The sequence below is a fragment of the Larus michahellis genome, chromosome 8, assembly GCF_964199755.1.
Source record: "Larus michahellis chromosome 8, bLarMic1.1, whole genome shotgun sequence".
Taxonomy (NCBI): Eukaryota; Metazoa; Chordata; class Aves; order Charadriiformes; family Laridae; genus Larus; species Larus michahellis.
In genome coordinates, this window is record NC_133903.1 from 44097719 (window position 1) to 44125176 (window position 27458).

General features: G+C 35.3%; 1 protein-coding gene across 4 annotated transcripts in view; it reads left to right on the forward strand.

Moving 5' to 3' along the window:
• ZZZ3 (zinc finger ZZ-type containing 3) overlaps positions 1–27458 on the forward strand; it is a 60247-nt gene that overhangs the window by 30394 nt on the left and 2395 nt on the right. For 2 of the 4 annotated variants that reach the window (XM_074596647.1, XM_074596648.1), the window contains exons 4-11: positions 13164–13302; positions 14696–14843; positions 14926–15044; positions 15348–15419; positions 15598–15699; positions 17211–17306; positions 22560–22712; positions 25871–26005. In XM_074596647.1, coding sequence (XP_074452748.1) covers positions 13164–13302; positions 14696–14843; positions 14926–15044; positions 15348–15419; positions 15598–15699; positions 17211–17306; positions 22560–22712; positions 25871–26005 — 964 coding nt within the window. The remainder of the gene's footprint in view (positions 1–13163; positions 13303–14695; positions 14844–14925; positions 15045–15347; positions 15420–15597; positions 15700–17210; positions 17307–22559; positions 22713–25870; positions 26006–27458) is intronic. The other 2 variants (XM_074596649.1, XM_074596650.1) reach the window with 1 other exon arrangement.

The window sequence follows — 27458 nt, forward strand, 5'->3', positions numbered from 1 at the left end:
AAATTACTTTAATCAGATAAACTATGATTTCAAAATAATGACCAAATATCTGCAGCTTCAGCCATCAGCCCAAAGTGTATGGACACTTCCCTGGTAGATAGAAGATTGCTGTTTCCTAAATTATGAATGGGAAAAATGGACTGTTGTTTTTTGATGTTTTTTGGATGTTTTTCTATCTGTATGTAGGATGACTTTACTAGTTATCACAGTTATTTATGTTAGTACAAAGATACGTTAGTAATGTATCTTTTATTATTATTATTATTTATTAGGAAAAGAATGATAAAGATCGTACCAGATTTTTAGATGTAGCCTAGATTTTTACTTCTTTCAAATTAAAGATGTCCAAAATGCGTAGTTTTCTAAAAATCAAAATCTGCACTTGAATGTAAATAACTGTAAAAATAAAAGAAATTTTTCTGTTCTTATAATTAAACATAGATCTAAATTGTTCTTGAAAAAGTTCAGGATCGTGCCCTAGTGTTAGCTTTTGAGTATACATAATTGCTCTGTAGATACGACTAGTTATTGTTCAGGTTGGCAGCCTGTTTGTGAGAGCTTGTTGGAGAGCTTTTGAAATTGCAACTAGGACTTTGTAGCTTGCCACTGACTTGCTGCCTGAGTGCAGAATTCCAAGAGAGATTGCTGGTATTTTTATCCTATCTTATATTTTACTGATTTTTGGTGGCAAAAAAAGTCAAAGCTAGAATTCTCTTCTAGATCAAGAAAGGATAATTTCTACTTTTCAGAAGGAAAGCATGCTACTGAAGGTAGCTGGATTTTTTTTTCCTTTTAAAAAATGTTGATATAATTGGAAAGTTATGGGCAGTCTGTTGTTTGCAAGAAAATCTGTTATTTGCAAGAAAATAAACCTAGTATTCTGATGGTTCCTCATGATAATAGGGTCCTTCTAAAGAACTTAAGTCTATATTTTGATATTTGATTGCAGTTGTCCTTTATCCGTAACTTCATAGTTCAAGATTTAATCAAATGCAGTACACTACATCCTTTTCAAAATCTTAAAAATACCAAAGTTCATTAGAGGATACTCCTAATTCATGTGTTACAGTTCTTCAGTAGTGTCTTAATTATACCCTTGTTTAATCTCGTTTGGTGCTTATTTTCTAAAATAACTAAAAACCCCCAACATTTTAGCAGAAATGTTTTCCCTGATTTCCCTGATGCAAAGAATTCCAGGGTTCCCACGCTGTCAGGTGAAGGCTGTTGGCGTTGTCTGTGATGTTTCTGGCTAAGCAAAGGACGCTGGTCTTCTGCTTGTCAGATCTTCATATGGTACACAGCTTTGGTTTTCTGTCCTTCACCAGTTTGTGATTAAACTGTCTTTATGGATTGGATTATTTTTTTCTCTGGTTTATATTTAAAAGCAAATTCAGAGAGACATTAGCATCTTAGCTAAGTTAAGGAGGTGTTTCTTCAAGAAGCCATTAATACCATTCTTTGGATGTTCCACAGTTGGGGAAAAATGGTGTATTCCTCTGTGTCATAGAAGCAATTTGATATATCTGTAAACTAACATTATTTCTTGTTATATTACATAGCTTGATGACATACACATTCATACAGCTGATTTTCACTCTCCAAGAAATTATTGTAACATTGATAAAATATGAATATACTGAAACCTTCAACAGCTTTTGATAAGACTTGCTATAAGAAAAACAACTAAATGTGTATTGTGGTATTTTTGTATGTATTTTGTTCCTTTTTGAATGTTGTCATGTTTAAACAACATTCATATGTGAATATTTCTGGGAAAACTGGATGATATAATAGGAAAAATAATTATCACAGAAAGCAAATTCTGGAATATCATTCAGAGAGAAAGCTGAAGTGATGGATGTTCCACAACCTCTTTAATAAAATAGATCCCTCCTACAAAAACAGATCTGAGATCTCTAAACAGAAGTTTTATCGCAATGTAGACATTCGTGTAGATAATAACAGACTGATCTGGGGGGTTGTATAATTGTAACGTATTGCTGATGTTATTTTTTTTCTGTTACTGCACACACAATTTGAATTTTTGTGTATTATGATTCCTCCCAGAAAAGTATGGTTTGATGGATATTTTAGAATTTTGCTCTCATATTCTAGCTCAGAAATGTTTGCATTTTCTCTTGAGATATTTTCATCAAAACTGAAATTGTTGATTTGAGTCTTTTTACACTACTTAATTTTTTATGCTGTGCTTAGTGTTTTGCATATGTCTTTCCTCAAGAGTTTCTCGTATCTCTTTGATGTATCTTTTTATAATTTAATTCTTTTTTAAAGTGCAGTACCTCACTTAAATTTTCTATCTTATGCATCATTTTATTCTCAGTACGTTTCCCCCTTTGCTCAGTGTTTCATTTACTGCCCTTTTTTCTTTTTTTCTTCTTCTTCTCTACTTACTCTCTTTGGAGATTTGCAGTTTTTGGCAGGTATTAGGTTGCACGACGGAAAATTTTTGTTTAATACTTCACTCTGAGTTCTAGATGAAAATGCAATTGAGGAATTGAGTTTTCATGTTCATATAATGCATTATACGGTGTATTTCTAGGAGCCTGTAAATTGTGAGTAGCTTTATAGGGACTGTGTAGGGCTGTAGGTAGGTAAGCCCACTGAAACATAAGAATTATGCATGAGCATTTGCTTACAGGCATTCAGTTGCAGGAGTTAGGACCTTGTGTTTATTCAGTAAATAGATACTTTCATATTTCTTTGGTTTCATTTATTACTTTATAATATTTAAAATCATAATAGCTGTACTGACATTTAAACTGAAGACAGGATAAAATGAAATATTTTAATACATCTCTTAAAACCCAGTCTTGTGAATTCTTACTGTGGGTTGTATTGTTGCAGAGGCCTTGGAAAAAGACAGGACCATGTAGGACAGTACAATGAGACTTAGTATTTAGTTGACTATTCATAGTAATACTGTTAATGTCTTTGGATGCACTTTTAATATTATATGAATGTGAGAAAGAAAAGAAGCATCTGTGACATTTCCTGTGGTACAGGTTTTGTATTTTATTCAGTCACAAACGTTTCTGCCTAATGAATCAGATTAAAACAGTTCTCTATGAAAGTTCATCTTACTGCACTTGACTTGTTAGAATAGGGTTTGGTGAGCCTCGCCATACCAATGATTTGAGAACTGCCTTAAACAGAATTTTCTTAAAGTTTAACTAATTTAATCCTGTAGCAGGCTTTTTCACTAAAGCGAACTCCTAATTTTACCTGCACCATGTTTTTTCCTTAACTGAATGAGAGTTAGTATGAAAAATTAAGCTGCTTTTCATTAATACATTTTAAGATAAAATCTCCATGTCTATCTTCATATGTGTTGGGGAGGAATAAAAACACTACATCAGTTTTGTAATTTATCCCCATAGGTTCAGATAGATATCTCAGAAGTAAGGTCAAATTCATCACACAGTATGGATTTATTTTAACATACAGATAAATCAGGTAATCTAACATTCCTTTGTAGTGATGTCATGTAGCTATGAGTAGCTAATACTAGAGAATAAATCATCCTCCTGTATTATTTTTAAGGACACCTTTGTCTCGTTTTCCTCTGAGACATAATTTTAGTCCGAGATTTTGGCTGTTACATTGTTTCATCTTAAGAAATAAAGGGAATTGATACAAATCAAGTAAATGAAGTTCCTTTTTGTAGTAGCAGTTTTAATTGGTACTGGGGTCAAGAATGTTACCGGACAGCAACTATTTTGTAAACGTGTAACCTCTGGGTACTATGTAGAATATATCATCAACATAGAAGAACCGATGAAGTATACATTTTTAGTATTGAAGGATAATAGAAGTTAATAATTTTAAAAAATGCATATATGCCATATATGTTAGATTACACTGTGTTTTAATTTTTGCTTTGTTCCACACAAGAGTGGTGTGGCTTACAGTGATTTTTTTCATAAACTACCTATTAATGTAAAACTTAAAGGTAGGGAAAATTGGTACGTTTTTTCAGAGAGTAGTTTCTACTGTCTGATAGATTGGTCTGTGTTCTTTGTAAGTAACAAAAAATTAAATTGGCTTTAAGTAAAAATTTAATTTCATGTAGAGGCTGAATGCTGCAACTAATTCATCTGCAAAATAGAAATATAACAAATCAATTAGAAACTTCTAATATGAGTTTCTGATCAACAGCACTTCAGTATTGCAGGTAATTGTGTTATTAAAACATGTTGTGATAGTGTAATGGGCATACGACTACATTTATTAATGAAATCCTTGTTACATGTACAGCAGCTTAAAATATTAAGTATTTTGAGAATTATTTACTGCCAGCATTATTATTTTATCATGTTTTAGAAGATCAGTTCTTTTTATAAATACTCATCAATGGAAAAGTTATAAGTGACGCAAAATTATTGCAGGACTAAAGATTAAGATTTAGTTAAGAGTATCCTCGTAATCATAGAATCATGTTTTATAATTACATAAACTATTCAATAAACGCTAAATAATAGAGTTCTTAATTTGCAAGAGATAATGCGTTGGGCATGTGCTGCATCTCCTTTTCTCTCTCTGGTAATAGGCTTACTCTAGGAGCCATTAAATGTCACGTAGATTTGTTAAATTCATTTTTCGTTCTCTGAACATAGTTATCGTGCGGTCAACCACAGCACAATCCTAGTGAACAGCACTGTCAAACGCAGTGCAATCCTCATTTAAATAACGCATCCTGTGGAAAACAAAGCTTGATTTCTTTTGGATTTGTGTCCTTGAAATCTCTTCTCTCGTGATCTGCCTGATACCTGCTTTTCTTTTACTGCCTGTGCTCTCACCTCCAAGAGTCCTCTGTTGCAGCATCGCATCCTGGAGGAGAGAGCGTGAGCTTGCTTCCCTGCTGGCTGACTTGGTAGCATGTGTGGATGTGTGTGCTGGTGGACTGACCAGAGAATGTGCATAGTAACAGTTGAATTCTGCGTGCCTTTTTCCTGTGTAGGAAAACAACTACTTTTTCCGCAGTAGTTGTGGGCTCTCCCCCTTTCCAAACTGCCAGTTTTTAGAGAACATACAGGAACTCAACTTGGCTTTCCAGCTTCTGTTGATCAACAGGGATCAAAAATCATGGGGGAAAAATGGACAAATTTAACAAAAAAAAAAACACTCCAAACCCCACAGCTTACTATTTTAATACAGAAAAAGGTAGAAACTGATTCTCCCGCCTGTTCATTTGGAATGCTTACCATTTCTAAGGATCCTAGGTGATCCTAGATGATCAAACCATCTAAGGATCTAAGGAAATATCAGATGAAACAAGAAACAAAATGCCATAGGAAATTCATGGTCCTGACGTTAAAAAAGAGACAAACCCAAGAAAACACGGGGTAGTAATGTATTCAGCCAGCACAGCTGTGTGGAGAGTAAGGCTCTGTATGTTTGTCTATGCATACAAGGGACACTTAATTACACTTTGCCACTTCTGCTTTTGTTATAACAGTTACACCAATGTAAAGTATGTCTGGTGGGACAAGGAATAAATTACGTTAACATAATTGTCTGCTTGGTAGGGATGTACAACTATTTCACTAAATAGTAGTAAGCGTAATGATGCCACCAAGAAAACAAGCACATGGTGACTGGCATTTGCTGTAAGAATGCGAGTATCTTTATTCTTCACTTTTAACTAACCTAGCTTGAAATTATAACTTTATTAACAGTCTTAAGTATTTGTTCTGGTCTTAAGTAAAGTTTTGACAGCATCCCCATCATGAACTGCAAAACTGACTGGGAGTATCTTTTTAGAAAGGAATTATATGAACACTACATATTAATGCGTGTTCTAGTCTCAGCAAGAAGTTCTAATCAAGATAGGTGTTTCTTTGGTACTAGAAAGTACTTACATGCTATTTTGAGAGGATGAAAGATCCTACTTTTTGGTTTCCTTTAAATTTTTTTCTTGGTAGGAAGAGCCAGCTGATTTTTAATTTTTCATTATTGCGCATCTTTATTTTGCTTTGCATAGTTCAGGGTGACGATGCGCTGTTGTTTTGGATAACAACCTTTGAAAGTTTTGTGCTTCGTAAGCCGAGGTCCAATTGTGTTTGTCCGTGTTTTATTATAGTGAATGCTAATAAAAAGATAGATTTTGCTCATTTTCTTTCTTATTTCTAACTTTTCTTCCTCTTCCTTATCCAAAAAATGAGTGAATAATTCTTTGTATTGCTGTTAGAACATTCAGCTTCTCATGATTGCCTATCATGTTCTTGTAATCCAGCTATAGTCTTCAGATATTACTGTAACAGAGTACTTGAGGGAGTATGTTAATTTGTTCCTACAGCAAGAATATACACCTGAATAACTGGGGGGGGTTCTTCCTTTGGTTTTAGTGGAAACCTGCATAAACTAACGTGGCATGAGTTGAAGGAGCTCAGTAATCAGTGTTGTCAACTTTCTCAGATTTTTTTTTTTGTTCAGAGGATTTCTGTACAGTTGTGGCAGTTTCATGGTGATATGGGTTGCTCCTGTTTCATCTCTGGAAGAAAGCCCCTTCCGAAGGGTTGCTTCCCCCCCACCTGTTAGAGAAGAATATCTGAATGGAGATTCTGGAGGTGTCTATGTGGTATTTTCTCTAGGTAAAGGAATTGGGATCGTTCTCATTAGAGATGGTGAGAAGGGAGGAGAAGGAGTTGGGGGTGTGCTGTCAGTGTCTGTCTTTGTGCCCCTTGTGAGGGAAGCAATTTTACTGCCACTTCCTCATGTCACTCTAAGCCTTGAAGGTAGGGGAATGACAGGGACCTGTATCTTCTTCCTTATTAAATGTCACTGTCCTGCAGGCAAATACTTTTCAAAAGTGCTGTTAACGGAAGACGAAAAGGCTATATTAAAATGTGTTAACTAGGGGAGGACTGATGGATGAAGTTTTAACCTTTCATGTTGACAAGACTGAAACAAGTTACGTGTTTGTTCAGAGGCACAGAGACTTAATTGCTACTAAAAATTTTGAAAACTTCCTGAAAATGTGGATATTTGGTAAGGGTGCATTTGTACAGCTAATATTAAATCCTGGTGAGTGTGGTGGACAGCTCTTGACAAGAATGAAGCCTATAGAACTAGATGAGTGGGCGTTCTGTTTCTGGGGCAGAGTTAAGGTTTTAAGACAGAAAGGGACATCACAAGTTCATAACTAATAAAATACTGTTCTAATGCTTAAAATACAAAGTCTGGAGCTGTGAAAGTTAGAAAAAAGGGTGAAATTAGTGGAAAAAAGGCTCTTTTGCATCCAGGTAAAAGACTGCAGTAGTGTTTTTTCTTTGGTTTTAGGGTTTTGTTTTGTTTTTTTAAATGTGCATGTTGGCCTAGTTCTGTGTTGTTTTAAATAGGTGTGTATTATAGCCTGAAGCTGGCATTCAGAAATAGCAATTTTTGTTCTGCTGCTGGTATGATAGACTTGGGGAAGACACTTAGTGTATACTTCAGTTGTTTCATGTATAAAATGGAGATGCAGTTTAATTATTTACTTATCTCAGAAGTATTTTAAAAGGTCTGAAGTAACAAATATTAAATATGGGTAAAGCACAGTAAATTACAGTACGTGTAAAGAGGTTAAGCTAGAGTGGAAAACAATTTCATAATGAGTTACAGAATTGGCTATATAAGGAGATTACTTTGGTTGTAGTATGTAAACATTAGGTAAGGAAAAACCTACCGTATGCTGCTTTCTTCAGGTAAAGGTGCTTTTATAAGTCCTGACAGAGTTGATATATGCCCTTATTGATTATGCCCTTAAAATCTTTTCTGTTTCTGAAGGGAGATCAAAGAAGGGCCACTCTTCATCAATCTTACTGGCTTCCTCCTTGCTGTTGTGTGCGTTCTCCAAGTCTAGCATTGAATCCCACCACTTTTCCCTAGTGCAGTAACAGATCTTTTAAAATCTCAGATGTACATCAAAATAACTTGCAGGAAACTCTCTACAGTGTCAAAATTACTGTATCATGTCACTGGCAAAGATTTCAGGCCAAGTTTAAAAGCTGAGGGCATTATTTTATATTTATGAACTGAAACAAACAAACCAAGCCCGAACAAAAATAGAACTTATTTGAAATGAGAAGATGCTGTTTGATCTGACTTAAAGATCTCTCTAGGGAGCCAGTCTTTTACTGCTTGGGGTTCTCCTTTTCCTACAGTAATTTGCAGTCTTATAACATGTTTAATATCTAATAATTTCTTAGCTCAGCATCTAATAAGGGATTTTTTTCTGAATCACTGTTAGTAGACGAAAAGTCCAGAGTGATAAATGACTGGGTGTAGGAGAGCAGGCTTTAATCTGTACTTTGCTAGAGTGCCAGTAGATGGCAATAAAACAAAGACTTGCTTAAGTCCTCCCGATTACCGATTGTTACCGATTTTGTGTAACAGCTCTTGGAAATACAAAAAAAAAAAAAAGTTTGTTTTAGGTAGATATTTTTTCTACATATATTTTAGCCATGTTTTGTTATGAAAAGTGTATACTTCTGTATTTAAAACAAATCCTACCTGCACAACAGCCAGACACTTTTATGTCTGCCCCTTACGTTGTCCAACAGGAGAAAAGTGATGCTTCACATTTTTTTACCACAGTTTAGCTGAAAAACTTCACTTATTTATTTTATTTCATCCACTAATTTGAATTAGCTACCTAAAAGTTAAAATCTTAATTTTGTAAATCAGTTTTTTACATCACTCATTTGCTTAAGTTTTTAAAGTACAGTACCTTCTTCTCTTGAAGGGAGAAGAAACCTTTAGAAACCCATGCAGGGACAAGCCTCTGTGACTGAATGACTCCTGTTGTAATACTGAAATGAATTTATTTTAAAATGCTGAATGACGTGGCCTCTTGTACAGGCTAGTGTTAAGTCATTTAGTATAAAAAATCAGAGTAAACTTAAGAAACATGCTATTCTTAAGGCACATATACTCCAAATATATATATATACACATATATATATATAGTGGTTTCTAAGCTCGTTGTTAGTTCCTGATGCAAAGAAAGTAAAATCTGTGATGTAACTCTGTACGTAGTGTTATCACAGGATGGAAAGAATGGGGGGGGTAAAAGCATCTTGAAAATAATCTCAGAAAAGTGGATCAAAATGGAAATGGGTCTCATTAAGGTATAGTAGCTACGCTATTTTCAAGCCTTACACAGACAAGAGAGGTGCCTGCTGTGTTCCTAATCGCTATTAGAACAAGGTTCATGGAAATGAATAGTGTAATAACTAATTGCTTATGGCAGGACTTCCAGAAATACGGTTCTGCTATGTGATTATTATTCTGTAGAGCCATCCAAAAGAGTGAAGTACTTGTCACTGCAGCAGAACAACTGAATCAGCTGGAATCCCTGCTGCTTAGGATCAGTCTTTAAGAAGTGGCTTTCCTTTTTTAAACATTGATCCCTCAAAACCCCTTTTTAATCAAGGTGTTTTCAGCATCAGTTTATATACTATACTGAATTATTTAAGTGTTCCTCTGGAAGATTTCTGGCAATTAACATGATTTAAGAAATTACAAGAGTGTTTCAATACTAGGATTGTAAAAACACAGAATTACATTCTGTAGAATGAAAGTTTTCCTACAAAGAAAACTGCTTCGGGATTTGTATGTGCTAACAATTTAGTAATTAGAACTGAAAAAAGTGTAACTTTCATCCAGTGTAGGGGGATATGACTGACTATGAGTTTACTCAAATTATGTATTTTTAGTTGTATGAGTTTTTTTTGTTTTGGCAGAAGATGTGAGATAATTTTCCTTGGTAAATCCTCACAGATCTTTCAGAGAAAATTATGTAACTGTAGCTAGATAATTCAGAGATGGTTGCTCTTTGATTGCCTCATTTGAAGGATGGAGCCCGTTTTACAGCAGGCTAGTGAGCAAAGTTCCAGTTACTTCATTAGGCTTTTTCAGTTTTGGAGAATGTTAGCGCAACTGCAGGAGGTGGTTTGAATCATAATTGTTGTGCTTATTTACAACGGACCTTGGAAGATGGATAGTAGAATTGTTGTCCGCTTTTCCCTTCATTTTTTTTTTTTTTAATAGTCTTGGAAATGATGCGCTTAGTTTCTTTCTCTTATTATGGCAAAAGTATTATGTTACTGTTTGAAACTAAGATGTGTATGCTCAATGTGTGCGTTGTTATTTGGCTGCCTGCTTTTTCAGAGAAATGCTTGGCTTTGTTACAGTCATGTAGGGCCAGAGAACTGAAAGCCTGTACAAACTTGTGAAAGCAGCAGTTGTTCAAAACTTAAAAGAATGTATGCAGATATTATGATACAGTTGGTTAAAAAGTCATATTGGAATTTAAAGGCCGTGCGGTGGTTTGGAGAGAGTGCAGTACTGCAGCAATTCTGAAGTACCTGAATGTGGAATATGCAAACTACGTATTTCAGGATTAGTATTTTCAGTTTTTTTCTTGGCAATGTAAGACCCAAAGGGGGACATTTTTGTGCATTTCAGTAGTTCTGTTATTCGCTTGATAAAATTGCACTCTTATTCCTGGGCTTTAGAATATATTCATTCATAAAAACTGAATTTGTTTTTATGATAGCTCCTGTTATAAATAGCTCCAAGTTAATATAATTCTTTAGTGGAGATGCAAAAAGTGCCAGGAAATCTTTTTGTCTGAGCAGTTTGCTCAAAAAACCCTTTTTCTCTCTTGAATTATTTCATGGTAATAGTGCTATGTAGCTACAGATCAACATCACAGGACACGTTTGAATGATCCTGAGATTCTTGTAATATTTTACATGTTTCCATGAAGACCAGAGGTATTGCTTCTGAACATTTATCTTCAAGTCCTTGATTGCTTCAGTGAGGTCACATGATTGTTTTAAGTAATTGGAATTGAATGTTCTTGTTTTGTTTGTTATTTCTCCCCAAGTGTAATTTCTCTTCTTTCCATTCAGACTTAATTGTTTAAGGCCACCTCATTAAGATGATTTCTTCCCCCACTTTACACATGTGAATCATCGTTAAATTAGCACTTCATCTAAATCACCAACATTTCGTTGCTTTTTTTCTTCTATGTATGTAAATGTTTTAAATGCAATTATTATTTTCTTTCAATTTCACCTGGAAAAACAGTCACTTAAATACAACTTGAATAAATGAGGTACAATGGCTCAAGAAAAGAAAGGCAGGTATTCATTTGACATCTCTTAGATGCAATTTTTTGTGTATGTTATAGAGCCGTTACTGTGACTAGAGTTAACTCCAAAGTCTTGTATAGAAGTTTTGGCACCTGCTGATAGAAAAAGGCTTTCTGTTTTCCAGGTTAAATCATCTCTCCAGATATCGTTAAACTCTTCTGTGTTCTTACGGCTGCATCTACATCAAACAGGTCAGCAGCCTGCCTGGGTTTTGTTTCTGTGGAGCATGCAAGGCAGGCTTCTGCAAAAGCAGTGCTGGCTGTCCACCTGAGCATGGACAGAGGTTGCCCAGTGCAGTTAGGCAGTAATTAGATGCTTTTTGTAAAAACTAAGTAAAGATCTTAATTCTACATATGATGATTCCTGTAAGCCCAGAACAATCTGAACTGCAGTATTGTCTTAGGCCAGTTTCGATGTGCCTTCACTGCTTTTGTAAGTTATTTCTGAAGTTTGTTTTTCACCTTTTCAAGAATAGCCCAATTATTTAACTTTGTTTAGAAGAAACTGGAGCACTTTTGCAGTACTGAAAATATTCCACTACTGTTCCAATATTAGTGGCCTATTTAGCAAGCATTTTAGGTCTTAGTTGCCTGTAAACTTGAATAGGTGCAGACAAATGAGTATTTCTCGTTTCAAACTTCAGAACGTGTGGCTATATTTTTATCTTTTCAAATATTATATTTGAGTGGAAAGAAAATTACCCTTTTTCATGGGGAGGCAGCAATTTCATGTCTAGGTAGAAACTTAAATATTTGATGGTACAAAACCTGTATTTTGCATTGAAGCTGTTTACTTCCCATCACTTAAAGCCTTACCCACTTACCAGTGCAGTCAGTTGAAAAATTTGCATTAGCTCAGTAACCTCTGGATCTTTTCTATATGTGGAATTCATCGTGTTAGGCTTGTCTTTGTTTTAGCAATAAGGGAATAGAAAGTTTACTGAAATAGTGTAATAGTGAATAGATCTTACCTGACTTGAGTATACATTAGGTTGCATTTTGCGCTGAACAAAAATACAGTTGTAGTATTAAATGTCAGAAAACATTTTCGTGAAAAAAGTTAGGTTGATACATAATAATTTGCAGCAACAGGGGCCATGAGTAATAACTACATGATTCAGAAACTGAAGCGGATAGCTGTAACTGTAAAGCTAATAAAAGGTGTTAAATGTCATTACCTGTTTTTTAAAGGCTGTGTTAAAATATTGTATGAATTCTTGACTCTGAGTTAGCTTCATAGAAAACAGCTTGGGAAGCGTGTGTTATTTGCTACAGGTATGCTAGTCATCTCAGTGACTCTCAAATGTATCTGTTAAATAGAAAACCAAAATTGTGTGTGCATTGGGACAGCAGGTTTGAGGGAATGCTGGTGGTTTCGTTCAACTTCTGTATTCTTAGGGGAATATCTTTTATATGTATTTATTTTGCAAATTACTTGCTCCTTGTTTTATTGTTATGTTTCATAAGTTATTCTCATATTCTGCTCAAAGGTGAGGCTTATATGGGATGTTTAGATACAGTTCCTAAGTCATTCCTGTCCACCCTGTGGGTGGCTGAGTGAAACGTTAAAATTCTGTGGTATAGTCATTTGTATTGGGGTAGAAGGAAGTTGATTTTGAAGTAGGAGAGAAGTTAGGTTGTGTTGTGTTGTTTTGTGTTTTGTTTTTTTTTTTTAACTTTGTAAGCAAAGCTTGTTGGTCACAGCTTTTGAGACTATGAATAGCTTGTCCCTGATACCATATTGTTTTAGCTAGTGTAGAATTTACTTTTAAAGGAAATCCCTGGGGGTTTAAAATATATTTTTAATGGGTTTATATAAATTGATCTACTACTTAAAATAGATTTGACGTAATTTTTTATATAATTCAGTAAAAATGTCTATGAAGTGTTTCAGATAAGCTATGAAATCTGGTAGATGCTAATAGATAATCATGGCTAGTATTTAGATTGGGGGGGTGTCATTTTAAAGACAAATTTAGTGAGATGTTTTCCTTTGTCTCTGTAGTTATCAGAGACTGTTACAGACGATTGCTGTACTCGAGGCTCAACGTACTCAAGCAGTTCAAGACCTTGAAAGTTTAGGCAGACACCAGAGAGAAGCACTGAAAGATCCTATTGGATTTGTGGAAAGACTCCAGAAGAAGGTATTTCAATGGGCTTTTCTTCAGTCTTACTTGGAATTTTTTTTTAATAACGAGTAATTCATCATCTATAGGAATCAAGACAATTCTGTCTATACTTGTGTAAACATTATGAGTTTAAAATCCTTTATCTGCCGAGCATAAATGGCCCTTTGGTTATTAAATCAGTAAGTCACAGGTCTTCATTGATTTTATTAGATTTGCATTCTTTCCTTTTTTTGGTATGTAGGAATGTAATCTTTAAATTTCTAATTGTAATGTAGGTATTTTAAGACAACCTGAAATCTACAGCTGACTGGAAGTACTTCATAATAAGGCATCAGATCAAGAATTCATAACTTTACTCATTAGAAAAAATAAACGTTGTGCTTTGACTGAATTTGGTAGGGTACTTCTTAAAACGCAGGAAATGTAGTTCATAGCCTGAAACCAAAATGAACACTAGAAAACACACCTGAGATCTGGATAACATCATAGAATATTGTCTGATGGTGGAGAATTAATTTTGATAAGGAACCATTTTCTTTTCAAGCTTGAAAAAAATTGTAGTAACAAGGATACTGAAAAAATGTTTAAAGCTTGAATACTTTCTTGCTGCTTTGTCTACCAGTGGCAAACACACTTGACCTTCTAGTCTGGTAGCAACATGTTGTGCTTCAGTGAAGAATGGAGTAGGTATTTTATGGTGCTCTTTCCCTAGGTTCGTAGAGACCTAGGTTTAATGAGAGGTCTGATACAAGCCCAAAGGTTTCAGTAGTTGTCTTTCCATTACATTTTCAGATGAGTTAATAGCATGCATGATGTAAGTGTTGCATTTGATAATCATTGTATGGGGAAATAGTGATGCTAGTTGAAAGTATCTGGTGTATTTTTGTCTCCAAACCAAAGGAATGAGACTCTTAAGGTTGACCTTTAAATAAAGGCAGAAGAGAACAAAATCAGTGTAAAAATACACATTGATTTCTTTGATGGGAGGAGTTTAGGTTCATCAGATGACAAAACTTCGAGTCCTGTAGTTTTCTGTGTTAAGAAAGGTACAGGTCCTGGGAAAACAATACGTTTAAACAAAATAAAAGACAGATAGACAGTACTACGATATTGAAGTCAGAAACATCTCATTTCAACTGTGAAATACAGGCTTTAAAGTTTTATGCTCAATAAGCCATCATTGACCGTGCCGCTGCATATTTTATGCACTGTTGTGTATTATTCTTGAAAGACAGCTTCTCCTTAAAAAGACTGTGTGTTGCATGGCACTTAAATTCTGATTTTGAATTCTGCTGTTAGCTAAAAAGTAGTATCAGGTTTTCGTAAGTTTTCAGGATTCATAGCATTTTGTTTGGATATACAGCAATTGCATTAAATACTGCTTTTCACTTTTCACTCTTATTTTCAGGTTGATATGGGTCTTCCATATCCTCAGAGAGTTGTTCAGCTCCCTGAGATTGCCTGGGACCAATACACCACTAGCCTTGGAAACTTTGAGAGAGAATTCAAAAACCGAAAACGTAACAGTAGGAGAGTGAAGCTAATTTTTGACAAAGGTAAAAGGAAAGTGAGCATATGTTACAAGAAAGAAATGACCAATGTGGAGGTTTAATAGTTCTTTTTTTGTGTTGCTTACAGTAGGTATACCTGCAAGACCAAAAAGTCCTTTGGATCCCAAGAAGGATGGAGAGTCTATTTCGTACTCTGTCTTGCCTTTAAGTGATGGTCCAGAAGGTTCTACAAACAGTCGTCCACAGGTAGTTGTTACAAAAGGAAAGATAAAATTTTACAAAATTTACTTTTTAATTTTTTTTTTTTTTAATATGGGTATGTGGGTAGTCTTAATTGTTAACTTCATATGTTAATGTTGGTGATGACGTTTCATTCATGTATTCAAATCAGAGAACTTATTTTTGGTTTAGGCAAATTTTATTTCAAGTTTTCATGCATTTATTTGGTTTGGTTTTGGTTTTACTTAGGTAGAAAAAGGGTTAAAATCAAGTTATCCTAGCTGTACTTTTTCTAACATGTATTCCATTTTATACACTGTATTTGGGCAGATGATAAGAGGACGACTTTGCGATGAGACCAAACCTGAAACTTTTAACCAGCTGTGGACTGTAGAGGAACAGGTAATGGGAAACTTCCATTTTGTAGCTGTGTTAATATACATGAAAATAAAAGCAAATTGTGTGATAATGTGTAAAGGACTTAGAAGTTCAGAGTCATGTTTACGTAGATACTCATCTTTTGACAACTCATACCTCTACTAGGAAAGATGTATTTTTTTTTTTTCCCCTGTTGATTTAGAAAAAACTCGAGCGGTTGCTTTTGAAGTATCCACCAGAGGAAGTAGAGTCCCGACGGTGGCAAAAGATAGCTGATGAACTGGGAAACAGAACAGCAAAGCAGGTAACAAGTAAAACACTTGGAGAAGTGATCCCTTTCCTTGACCTTTTGGTTTGTTTTGTTTTTTAAAGCTTCTTAGGAAGCACTGATAAGTGTTGAAGAGAAACCTGGATACAGTCTCCTAAGCCTTGAGGGCTTTTTCTGGTAAAAAAAAAAACAATTCATAAACTAAGGAATTAAAAAGGAGGGTTTATTTTTTGTAATGTTCATAATTAAAGCAATAAAACTTATTTTACTACAAAAAATAGTTGACTGCTTGGGATTGTTTGAGTGCTTGTGCTGTGGTAGTAGTGATGTCACTCACTGTTATCCTAGCAGTTGATACAGATTCACAGAAGATTTATTTGTAGATGTCTTTTTTTTAAAACAGCAATAAACAAAATTCAGTATCTTTTCAGTAATTACTTTTTCTTAAAAATGTAACAGCAGGGCCTGCATTTCACTAACAACAGTGCAACTCTTATTCTCAATCTCAAATACAGAATTTTAAAAGTGCCCCAAAGCCCATGACAAAGTTCCGAGAGCTAGTTGTTTGTTTAATTTATGTATGCATTTAATTCTATATGGCAAGTATAGTGACACCAACTGTCCTCAAACTGAGTTACATTTGAGTGCTGAACTTCCTGCACCTCAATATTGTAGAATGGGCAGACACTGTAATACTCGCAGACAGAAAATTAGTTCTGTACCGGGTCCAAGATCCACAAAAGGACACAGATGTGGAGACACTGAGCATTTCTACATCTGACTTGTTCAGATTTTTCCCCTAAAATGACATAATTTCTCCATTTTGACCAGAAGTAAAAAATGCTGATATTCTGTGTTCACACTATTTTAATTTCTCCTATTTCAATTCTACGCTTTCGGGTAAAAGTATACTTAAGTATTTCAATATACAAGATTATCTTATCTCTGATTGTATCTATACTTATACATATATTTCTCCATACCTGAAAAAATTAAAATATCGTAAAATGGTTTGGGTTGGAAGGGACCTTAAAGATCATCTAGTTCCAACCCCTCTGCCATGGGCAGGGACACCTCCCACTAGACCAGGTTACCCAAAGTCCCATCCGGCCTGGCCTGGAACGCTTCCAGGGATCAGGCATCCACAGCTTCATCTGGTTTCAGTGCTTCCTTATTTCATAAATAAAATGTAGAAGTACGTTCTGTATGCTAACTATGCATAATATATCTGTCATTGTTAAGAAAGAAGTTGTTTAGCTTCGACAGGTAACAAACTACTAAAATTCTTTCCTTTCTATCACAATTTTAGCTCGATTTCCTGCGTACTTTTAAACAAGGGTAGGGTTTTTTCTAAAAGCAGTCAAAGTGTCTGGAGATCCTACAAATGCAGCATTGCAACATTAGGCAATGGTTGTGGAGTAGTTGTCACAAAGTAGAAAATGGGGATTTATTGTCCTTGCACCAACGTAGCAATGCTGGCAAAACTTTGAAGTGAAGGCTTGTTACATTTAATTTAACATTTAATTGTCACATGTTGTTTTTTCTAGGTTGCCAGTAGAGTGCAAAAATATTTTATTAAACTGACTAAAGCTGGTATTCCAGTTCCAGGAAGAACTCCAAACTTATATTTATATTCCAAAAAGGTGAGACAATATTACAGCGGAAATTCTGCATTTCTGTTTGCATTTCTGTGCAAATTGAGTCTAAGTCATTAATATTTTAAATGGATTTAAGTCTTGATTAGTGCTTTCTTACTAACTAATTCTATCTTGCACGTATTTCTTAATTAAGTCATCTTTTCTTTTGTCTTTAGTACTGTAGAGTGAGTTGGGTGTTATTCTAGTTTCACATCAACATCTGTTAATTACCTCTCTATTGGATAATCTCAGGACATAAAGTTTCAGAAAAGAGAACACAGCAGTCAGATTGCAGGCTGAACTAACAGGGTTGAATGATTGGTCTTGGGGTGCTTTTTCCTCATTTCTAAGTTTACTGTAATTGATCTAAAAGAGCATAACGAAAACCCTGTTGGAAGAGGATAAGGAGGATCCTGGATCCTCCATTAAGCCCTTCTTGTAGATGGGGATGACATTAGTGTTCTTCCAGTCTTTTGGGACGTCCCCTGATCTCCACAACTTCCAAAGATTATGAGAGTGGTTTTGCAATGACGTCAGCCAGCTCTTTTAACACCCTCAGGTGGATAGCATCAGAGCCCCTTGATATATAGGAGTCAAGCTCTCGTAATAGTTCATATACCAACTCAGCCTTCACTGACGGTGGGTCTGTGTTTGCATCAACCTGGATGTTTGCTCCCAAGGCTTGGGGCCCAACAGTGCTGGTAAAGACAGAGGTGAAGAAAGTGTTGGGAACCTCTGCCTTTTCAGTGTTGTTGGTGACTAATTCAACTCTCCTGTTTAACAATGGGCTGGTATTTTCCTTCTGTTTCTGCTTATTGTTCCACGTACCTCATGAACTCTTTTTTGTAGTTTTTTGACATCTCGGGCCAATTTAAATTCAAGCTGAGCTTTTGCTTTTCTAACTGCATCTCTGCACGCCCTGACAATGCCCTTGTAGTTCTCAACGAGTATTTGTCTGCTTTTCCATCTTTGGTATGCTTCCCTCTTGGTTTTGAGTAGACTCAGAAGCTCACAGGCAAGCCAAGGGCACTTTGTGCTCTGCCTGCTTCCCTTACCTTTAAAGGGGATGAACTGTTTTTGTGCTTCTGGGAGAATGTTCTTGAAAAACTCCCAGCACTTGGTAACTCCTTTATCCTCCATGGAAACTTCCTGTGGAATCCCTCCCAGCTGAGTGAACTGAAGTTTGCTCTTCTAAAATCTAAAACCTTTGTCTTAGTGCTAACCTTCAGCGTTCTCAGCAGGATCCCAAACTCCACAATATTGTGATCGCTGCAGCCAAGGCTATCACTAATCAAGCAGGTTTTCTTGGTTTGTGAGTAGCAAGTCGAGCAGTGCCTCATTCCTAGTTGGCACATCTAAGATTTGGATGAGGACGCAGTCCTCTACGCATTCCAGGAACTTTATGGATGACATGTGAACTGCTGTATTGTTCTTCCATCAAATGTCTGTGTAGTTGAGTTGTCCGTAAGAACCAAGTTCTGTTGACCCAAGGCTTGCTTAAGTATTGCTTCATTGGCCTTACTGTCTTGGTTTGGAGGTTGGTAGCAGGTATCTACATTAAGATACTCCTTGGAGATGACCTCTCTGATCTTGACCCAGAGGCATTTGATCTTGGAATGGATAAGAAAAGAATATGGTGTTGAGAAATCTTGTTAATTTGCAAATGAAAAGATAACATTTCTGTGCAGAATACTCATATGTTTTGATTTAAATACGTAGTACTCTTGGGCACTAATAAGGACCCTAGACATCTGAAGAGGGCGGTCTCAGGTTTTGTGGAAGTTTTGTTTGTTGGGGTTTTTTTGTTACCATTGTGTTTACAGAAATTCTTTAAAATCTGTTACAATGGCATTTTGTAGAGTCACATTACTTTTTTGCATCTGGGTGTCCATGATGTTTTCTGATTAAGAATAGAATAAGCCTTACATTGCTTCTGCAAAAAGGCAGATTTGCAGATTTAGTCCTGTGAAAGGTTGGGAAAAAAGTTACTGCCAGAGGAGCCTGATAGAAAGATCTACCACAGCTCATCTCTAATGATTTAAAATGTTACACACACACACTCCCAAGTTGTCTCCTAGTATTCTCTGAAGTTACTGCAAACAATGACTGCTCCTATCAGAGGCTTTCTGGCTTGCCATCCATCATGGTAATGCTCTATAAACAGAGGCAGGGAAGGTGCAGGCATCTCACTGTCTGGTGCCTTGTCTATTGGAAAAGCACTTCCTGGCAGAAGAACCAAAAAAGCAGCTGGAAACATTGGTACATTAAATACTGTGGTGAGATTTGTCTGTTAGAACTCTAAATTACTTGTACAGTTTACCATACTTCGGGGATGATTTCAAAAGGGGTTGAAAATTTAGGTTTGAAAATTATAATCCTTTGAGCTCTTTGTTTGGAAAGACTGTTACTACAGAAAGTGAGCAATGCTGCCAGGCAGCAGATCACTGTATGTGATAAATAATGGGAACATTAATCAGTAAATGTGGGGCATGTTAACTGTATTTTTCACTAATTTGAACAGTGATCCATAAAGTTCGTTAACCCCTCTGATATGCATACAAACAGAGCATAACAAAGAGCGAAACATATTTTTTATAAAATTTGGAACATTCTCATACTACAATGGTAATGCTAGCATCCTACAGATTTTTCTTAAACTTACGTGTAGAACAAATCTAATACTTAGCATCTGTTTTTTCAGTATGATTCATATCCTTATTACCAAGTCATAAGAGTAAGGTCATTGTGCCCTGGTTTGGTATTAAGGTAGCGTTTCCGTTTTATATTTGTATCCTACGTAAGCAGTACAGCAGATGAAAAGATCAAACAAATAGCGTATGTGGGGGAATTGAGCTCTCAGTCTGCTAATATAGCTGTCTACTTACAGCACAGATTGACAGCACTGTAGCAGGCTGTAGTCATTCCCAAATCTCAACTGCAGATAACATAATGTGGCAGAAAGGAAATGCACGAGGTATCGGAAGCCTGTCCTTATTTTGGTACTGAGTATGCACATACGCTTCAAACTGTGGTATCTGCTTTATTGCCAGTAATAGAAACATGAAAATTGGGTGCTGATACTGAAATCACATGTCTATGGGAGAATAAAAAACATAGATCTATTTAATGTAAATAATTGTGTCAAAAGAGGTGCTTCATAAGAAGGTACTTGCATTTCTCCATGGGGATTGCCTAGGATGCTTTTTTAAAATGGTTACTGGGGAGGTGAGAACCTATTCAGTTCTTGAACATCTTGTTGAAGTTACTGTGTGTATCTCCTCGTATGGCATAATGTCTCTTCTGATAAGTGATACAGGAAATTAAACAGGATGCATCAGTTTATTTTCCTGTATAACCATCATCTGCTACTGGTGAAAATAAAACTGAATCAGAGATTTAGGACTCTGGTATTCAGTTCTTCAGTTATGGCTTATCATTTTCAATTTAATGCTTATATAATATCATTAGTGCACCTGCTTTTAAGCTTAATCCAGAAGATGCATTTCCCACAGGAAAAATGATTTTTTTAACTGTCTGCTTTTATGTAGTATTTTAGTTCATTCTTCACCAGAAGTAGAATCATGTTAAAAAGAGAATTCAAATCCATCCTCAGTTAAATTCCTAGGTCATAACTGTATGCGTAACAGTGCTACTATTTCAGCATAAGCAGTTTTCCTTCTTGACTTCCAGGTCTAGTATTGAATGCAGATCTGTTTTCTATTAAGAGAAAATTTAAATCACTGCGTCAGCTCAAGCTGAAATACTGTCTAACCTTATAAACGGGAGTATTTTGGAGGGGTTGAAATCTTAAAGGAAACCAAAAGAGCAGCAAAACACAGGAAGTCAGTGATCATAAGGCAGAAGGTGGAAAAATTCAACACAATGGATAGTACATTAATCTTAGAACAAAATGTTCATTTTTATTCTGTGCACTGTAGTTCTTTCTGCAGATCTGAGGTGCCGGCTTGCAATCGTTACTACAGACTTCATCTCTTCCCTTAAGAGCGAATGGGGCCAGTCTCAGTTCCTTGTTATGCTTCTGTCTGTCACATCTAAGATAATTTGTGTGATTTTTGCCTTTAATTTTTTAACTGTGCACAAACTGTAAAATAATGCTAGATCCCTCTTTAGAGGTTCAATCCATCTTTAGAGATAAGTAGTTCTATTATAGTCTTACAGGGTATAGCTGATTTAGGAACCTTTAGGATAAAAAGTCTTGTGTAAAAAGAGAAAGTATTAACTACTGTAAAAATTCCTTATGCTTTATCTGTATGACAGAAGCTAGGCACAGTGTAAGACAATCCTCTCTTTTACAATTATCAAAAAAAGCACTTTTCATACTGCTGGATTTTGATTCACACTTTAAATTGAGGAATGTAAGATTTGACATTGAAGATGTCAAAATGCTGGACTGGAAAGTAGTGAAGTAAAAAGCTGAGTCAGTTTCATTCACCCGAAATTCTTCTCTTTTTTTGTTATTTAATATTCTTCCATGGGGAATAACTAATAGGGGTTGAGTGCCTTAAAGTAATCTATTTTAAAGCTGCACGCATGCTACACCTTCAGACAGCATTAAAGTTGAAAGGTTTTAGATATACGCTACTGGAGTAATTTATCTCATCTGATGTTTTTTACGTTCCTTTTCCAGTCAGTGGCAACGAAAAAGAACCTTCAGAGAGCAATTCTTTCTAACTCTTAGAAACCTCTTTTATGGTGGAATGAATCGCCTTTTCTCTCTCTGGACTAGGAAAGAAGTCTGGACAATTAGCCGAGACTTAGATTATCTAAGGCACAAATTAATACAAGAAGCTGATGATAAGTGTCAAGCATAGACTGGTCTCTTGGATCTTGGACCCATGTGAAAAGACTTCTTTGTTTAGTCTTGCATTCGCACCATTCATGACTTTTGGAAGTCTTTTAATATCTTTGCACTTTGGTTCTCAGTCTTCAAAACAGCTTTCTTTTCTGTTTTTCTATTGTTTGTCTTGTTTATTTAGATGGTAGGGTTTTTATAGTAAGGGCTCTTTTTTACTGGGTCCTTACCAAAGAAGTGTTGCACTGTTCATCTGATTTCACTTGTTATGGGGGAGAAAAACTCCAGCTGTATGAGGCTCTGATAGAGAGGTTTAACTAAAAATAATCGGAAAAATGATAGACTGTTTAGTGCAAAAGAGCAAATTTCTGCAAGGTTTTATCAATGAGGATTACTTAAATAATAGCCAAAGAATGTTTTTAAAAATTATCATTTTTTCACTGTAGTCATCAAGTAGACGGCAGCATCCTTTAAATAAACATCTTTTCAAACCTTCAACTTTCATGACATCTCATGAACCTCCTGTTTATATGGATGAAGATGATGACAGATCCAGTTTTCACAGCCATATGGATACTGCAGCAGAAGAGGAAGTATCGGTATGTCATTTTAATCACTCAGAGAATGTCTTGCTTACTGTCATTTTAACCTTGTTTAATGAATAATATGAGGACTGAGCATCTTTGCCATAAAATAAATAACATCAAGTAAGTATTAAATTGTGGTAAGATTAATGAGCAATTTTGAATTATAAATACATAATTAATATAAAGGCCCATAACTGCAGAAAATTTAGACCAATTCAGAAAGGAAGTATGTAAAACAAGTAATAAACAGTTTTGTTCTAAAACGGATCTAAAAAGTTTTAGTTGGCTGTTTTCAGAAAGCGATCTGACATGAGATCAGTTCGAAAATCATATAAACTACGTAGTTACGATTCTGGTTAAAGATGTGTCGTATTAGAAAAGTTACATAGAGCCCTGGTAAAATTTGAATGCTATTGGCACCGTTGCTTTTTTTCCTCCTTCACTGGCTGAATAAATTATGGTGGTTCTTTTTTTTTTTTTTTTTTTAAATACGCTTTGAAGCGTGAACTAACAGACTGAGTCATCAGCCAGGAAATGTATGTGTGTTTAGAGGCAAATTCTAGCAGACATCCTAACCCACAGTATTATTACATCACGTAGTGTTCCACTTTTCCTAATTTATCACATGCGATAATACTACAAGAATTTAAACATACGTCTTTCCTACTTCCATATAGAGGGACTATATCCTAACACTGGGATGCTGGGCACGATTCACAGCTGGTGTGAATCACTGTGGCTTTACTGCGCTTAGACTGAAGAACATGAAGTGTTAATTTTTTTTTTTTGGTTGGTTGGGGTTTTTTTTGTTGTGAGCCTAGTGACATCTTTTGTGTGAAAAGCTTGTTGCATAACAGAAGTATTAAGGCCACCCAGTATAAGTCCATTCATTTTCTTTATGGACTTTTTTACATGCATTTACATTTGCATACAAAAGACTCTGATGGTCTTTTGGTTCATCTACAGACATTCCTAATAACTTTGCATATTCCAATAAGAACCTTAAAAGAAAAAAAATGTATAAAAGAAAGAAAAATGCGTATTAGAAGAGATGCAGATTACTGTTACTTATCTCAATGGAATTGGTTTTGAGCAAACAGTCTTTCATTCTGTATTGTTTTTAAATACATATTAATACATATTAATTTAATTTTAATTAAATATTACATATTTAATACATATTAAATACATATTAAATACATATTTTCTAACTGTTCTGAATATTTCCCTGAAATCTTTTGGTTTTGCTATGGTGTCCTAACTCTAATAAATATAGGCACCATAAATTAACTGGGATTTATTTTAATTTGGGTAGGAGTTGCTGGTTTACTTTTTTGCAGTGATGATGGTGGACTTGTGGCCTTTCTTTTTCTTTCTTTTTTTTTCCCTCCTTTTTTTTTTTTTTTTTTTTTAAATTTGGCTTAAGTCTTTTCTTTCTTCACGAGTGCAGCATTTCCAGATGGATATATTTCTGGCTTGCAGTAATGTAGAAAGACATAGGTGAGCTCAGTTGCCAAAAAGATCCCCATTATCAGTGTAAAACAGAAGCAATTTGGAAGAAAAAGGAGATCATGAACTATATTCAAAATGAACGTACAGGATTCTGTTCTACTGTTAAAAGTCAGGTCTCTTAGCGACAGTCACTGTCGTGAGAAAAATACTGTGCATCAGCATGGCGGAGAAGAGATTCAGTGTAGCAAGAAAATTATAGGAAAGGTTTACTTTTGAGTTCTTCACAGTGGAAGTACCAGGTGCTGTTCCCCTGTAAAGACAAAAGATTTTGCCTGGATATTACCAGTCAGCTTGACTGAAAAATTGTTTCAGTAAAAATGAGTTATTCTCAAGCGAAGACTCTCTATTCCCAACAGAGCAAATTTACTTTTGAGTTACGATTACTTCATTTTGTGAGTAGTCTAATTATTCTAGAATACAGCTACTTACTATTCCAGAATGAAGCGTCTGTGCAGGGAGCTACTACAGGGAATTTTATTCAATATACAGTTATTTTGTGCCAGGCAGTTTTTCTCAGAAAACCTTTTGAGATTTGCACGGAAGGTGAATCCCTGTTTTATATTAAGAGAATGTAGCTTATCACCACACCATTTAGTCGTGTCATTTAACCTTGATTTTTCTGTACATTTGCAGTATAGTCCTTTATATAGGTTCAAAATCACAATTAAATAATCAGTAAGGCCTTTAGAAATTTAACACTACAGGGGAAGCCTCTTTCCCTCACTTCCTTTAATAAACTTACTAAATAATACAGATTCTTTAATTTTCATGGATTCGTAAAAAGAAATTGAAATTATATGTGTAGGCTACGTTAGAAAACTTTTATTATTATTGTGTAGTTGTTTTCCGTAGATGAACATTCCTGCGAGTATAGATTCTGAAAACTGCTCTACGTCAATAAAGACTTGTCGTCTTTGAAAACAGCTGACATCTACCCAGTGCAGCTGCCACAATTAAATAGCCATCTTGAAACAAGCATCTGAATTAGAATGAGAGCTTCTGTCTTTTCATGACATAGAGGTCCTCAACCTTTGTTCAAGAAAATTGGATGAGAAAACGCAGAAATGGTGTGTTTCTTTTAAAAAGAGAGAACCGGTTGTTATAAATCTCTGGCAAAGCTGTGTGCACTAGCCTGGAGGGAGACAAACTTTTCCATAATTTAGGAAAAATAGCAATCTGTTTTCTTAAGCTGTTAAGAGACAACATGAAGTAAAGGGATGAAGGAGTTGGATAACTCTGAGACTTGCAACTCTTCCAGTCATGAAATGATGCTTCTCGTCACTTTTTATCCTTACAGGTAAAGGTGAGAAGTTAATGCTGTTAAGATTGACTGTCTTCAAATAAAAAATACATATAATGGAAGCCTGGTATTGTCTTGATTTATGGATCTTTTAAAGATCTGTATTGATGATAGTTTTTTGTTTTAATGCAAATAATAAAGTGTAAATAATACAAAATAAAATGTAAGTTAGCTGTATGCACTGTTTTGTGCTATGTTTTTAAAAATAATTTCCCAGTATGTTTCTTAGTTAGAATATATTGCCAGCATTTTCTCAAAGGTAATTAATCATACATGGTGATTTATGGAATATATGCCTTACTAGTTGTTATATTCCTAAAGTAAAGAATGTTTCTCATTTATTTTTAACCACGAACAGGATGAAGAGAGTATTCCAATAACATATCGAGAGTTACCTGAATACAAAGAACTGTTAGAGTTTAAAAAATTGAAGAAACAGAAACTCCAGCAGATGCATGCAGAAAGTGGATTTGTGCAGCATGTGGGATTCAAGGTGAGTTTAAGAGATATTCTGCTGTTACTCAGTGGATTGTAGAAGTTTTCAAAGATAACATGGTTTGGATTTCCTAAAAAGGCTTTGTTTAATATAGCAAGTTTGGTTCCTTAATTCTTGTTCACTCTGTCTGCTTTCTCTCATTTTCTTTAATAAAAACAATGTAAGTAATTAAATCTTTCTGGTATTTCAGGTTTCACTGAATACAGATATTATATGAAAATTAGGAAGTGTACTGTCTTTTTCTCATTTGTATTTTGAAAATACAGCTCTAGAGCCAGATTAAATCATTACAGAATTCCATTTGCCACTACACTCTGTTTTGACCGTGATTCATTGATGATGATTCTCCGATTATGAATTCGGAGTCATTTTGCCTCCACCAAAGAGGCCAAAGAAGGGACAAAGATTTTTAATGAGAACAGAAATAAATTAATACTTTTGTTGCTTTGTAGCACCTTCCTAATCCTATCAAGTAATAACTTGCAGAAGTTGAAGCAAGGACACGAACCAATTGTTATGTGAAATTAAGAAAATAAACATTAAATAATGTATTGTCCCAGTATCAATTATTAATAGGCAGCAAGAAAGAAAGGGCATTCTCTAAATTATATTGTCTGGTTTGCGAGGGATTTTCTGTGTAACTGGTTGCTATGTTGGAACAGTTTCTTCACCTTGCTTAGTATTGTGCAGCTAGATTTATTTACTAATGCCCATTTATATACCAACGCAAAGATATTCAGTTTAAAGTTCAGTTCAAAATGACTGGAAAATTAAGACAAACTCGTTAGTTGACATTGATGGACTTAATCATGGTGTTAGACCACCAGGGCACTTTTTATTTTTGCCCCCCTCCTAGCCACCCTCCTCCCCTTTTTTAAAAAAAAAAATTAGCATGGTGTGTTTGGTTTGAGGTTTTTGGGTTTGGGTTTTTTGGTTTTGTTTTGTTTTAAGTTAGTGTTTCCTTCCCCCAAATTCAAAACTTTTGACCAGACCTCTAGGGAACAAACTAGTTGGTTTTTCTGCATAAAATTACTCTGAAAAGCAAATTGGCATTATGCAGTGTCAGGCATTCAAAGTTTGAAAGTTTCTTTGCAATCTGAATGTGATTTTTATTATGCATTATAGTAAGCTATGAAGTTACATAATTATATACTATTTTCCCTCGGGGGTGCTGCCTCGCTCAGTGCACGGGCTGGACGGAGCCCGCCTAATAAGCAATCATTCAGAACACTTCTGGTTCTGCATGGCCTTCAGCCTCATTTACTACACATTATTCACACTCTGCTTTGAATATTGAATTATTGAATCCCTCGTGGGCTTTTTATGGCTTTCATTGCTATAATATCAGAGCACTTTGCAAATACTTTTTTTTCGTTAAGAAATGAAAGGCATGGTATTACTTTTGTTTCACAGGGGAAAGAGAGGGAAGCTGGAGCACAGAAATTAAGGT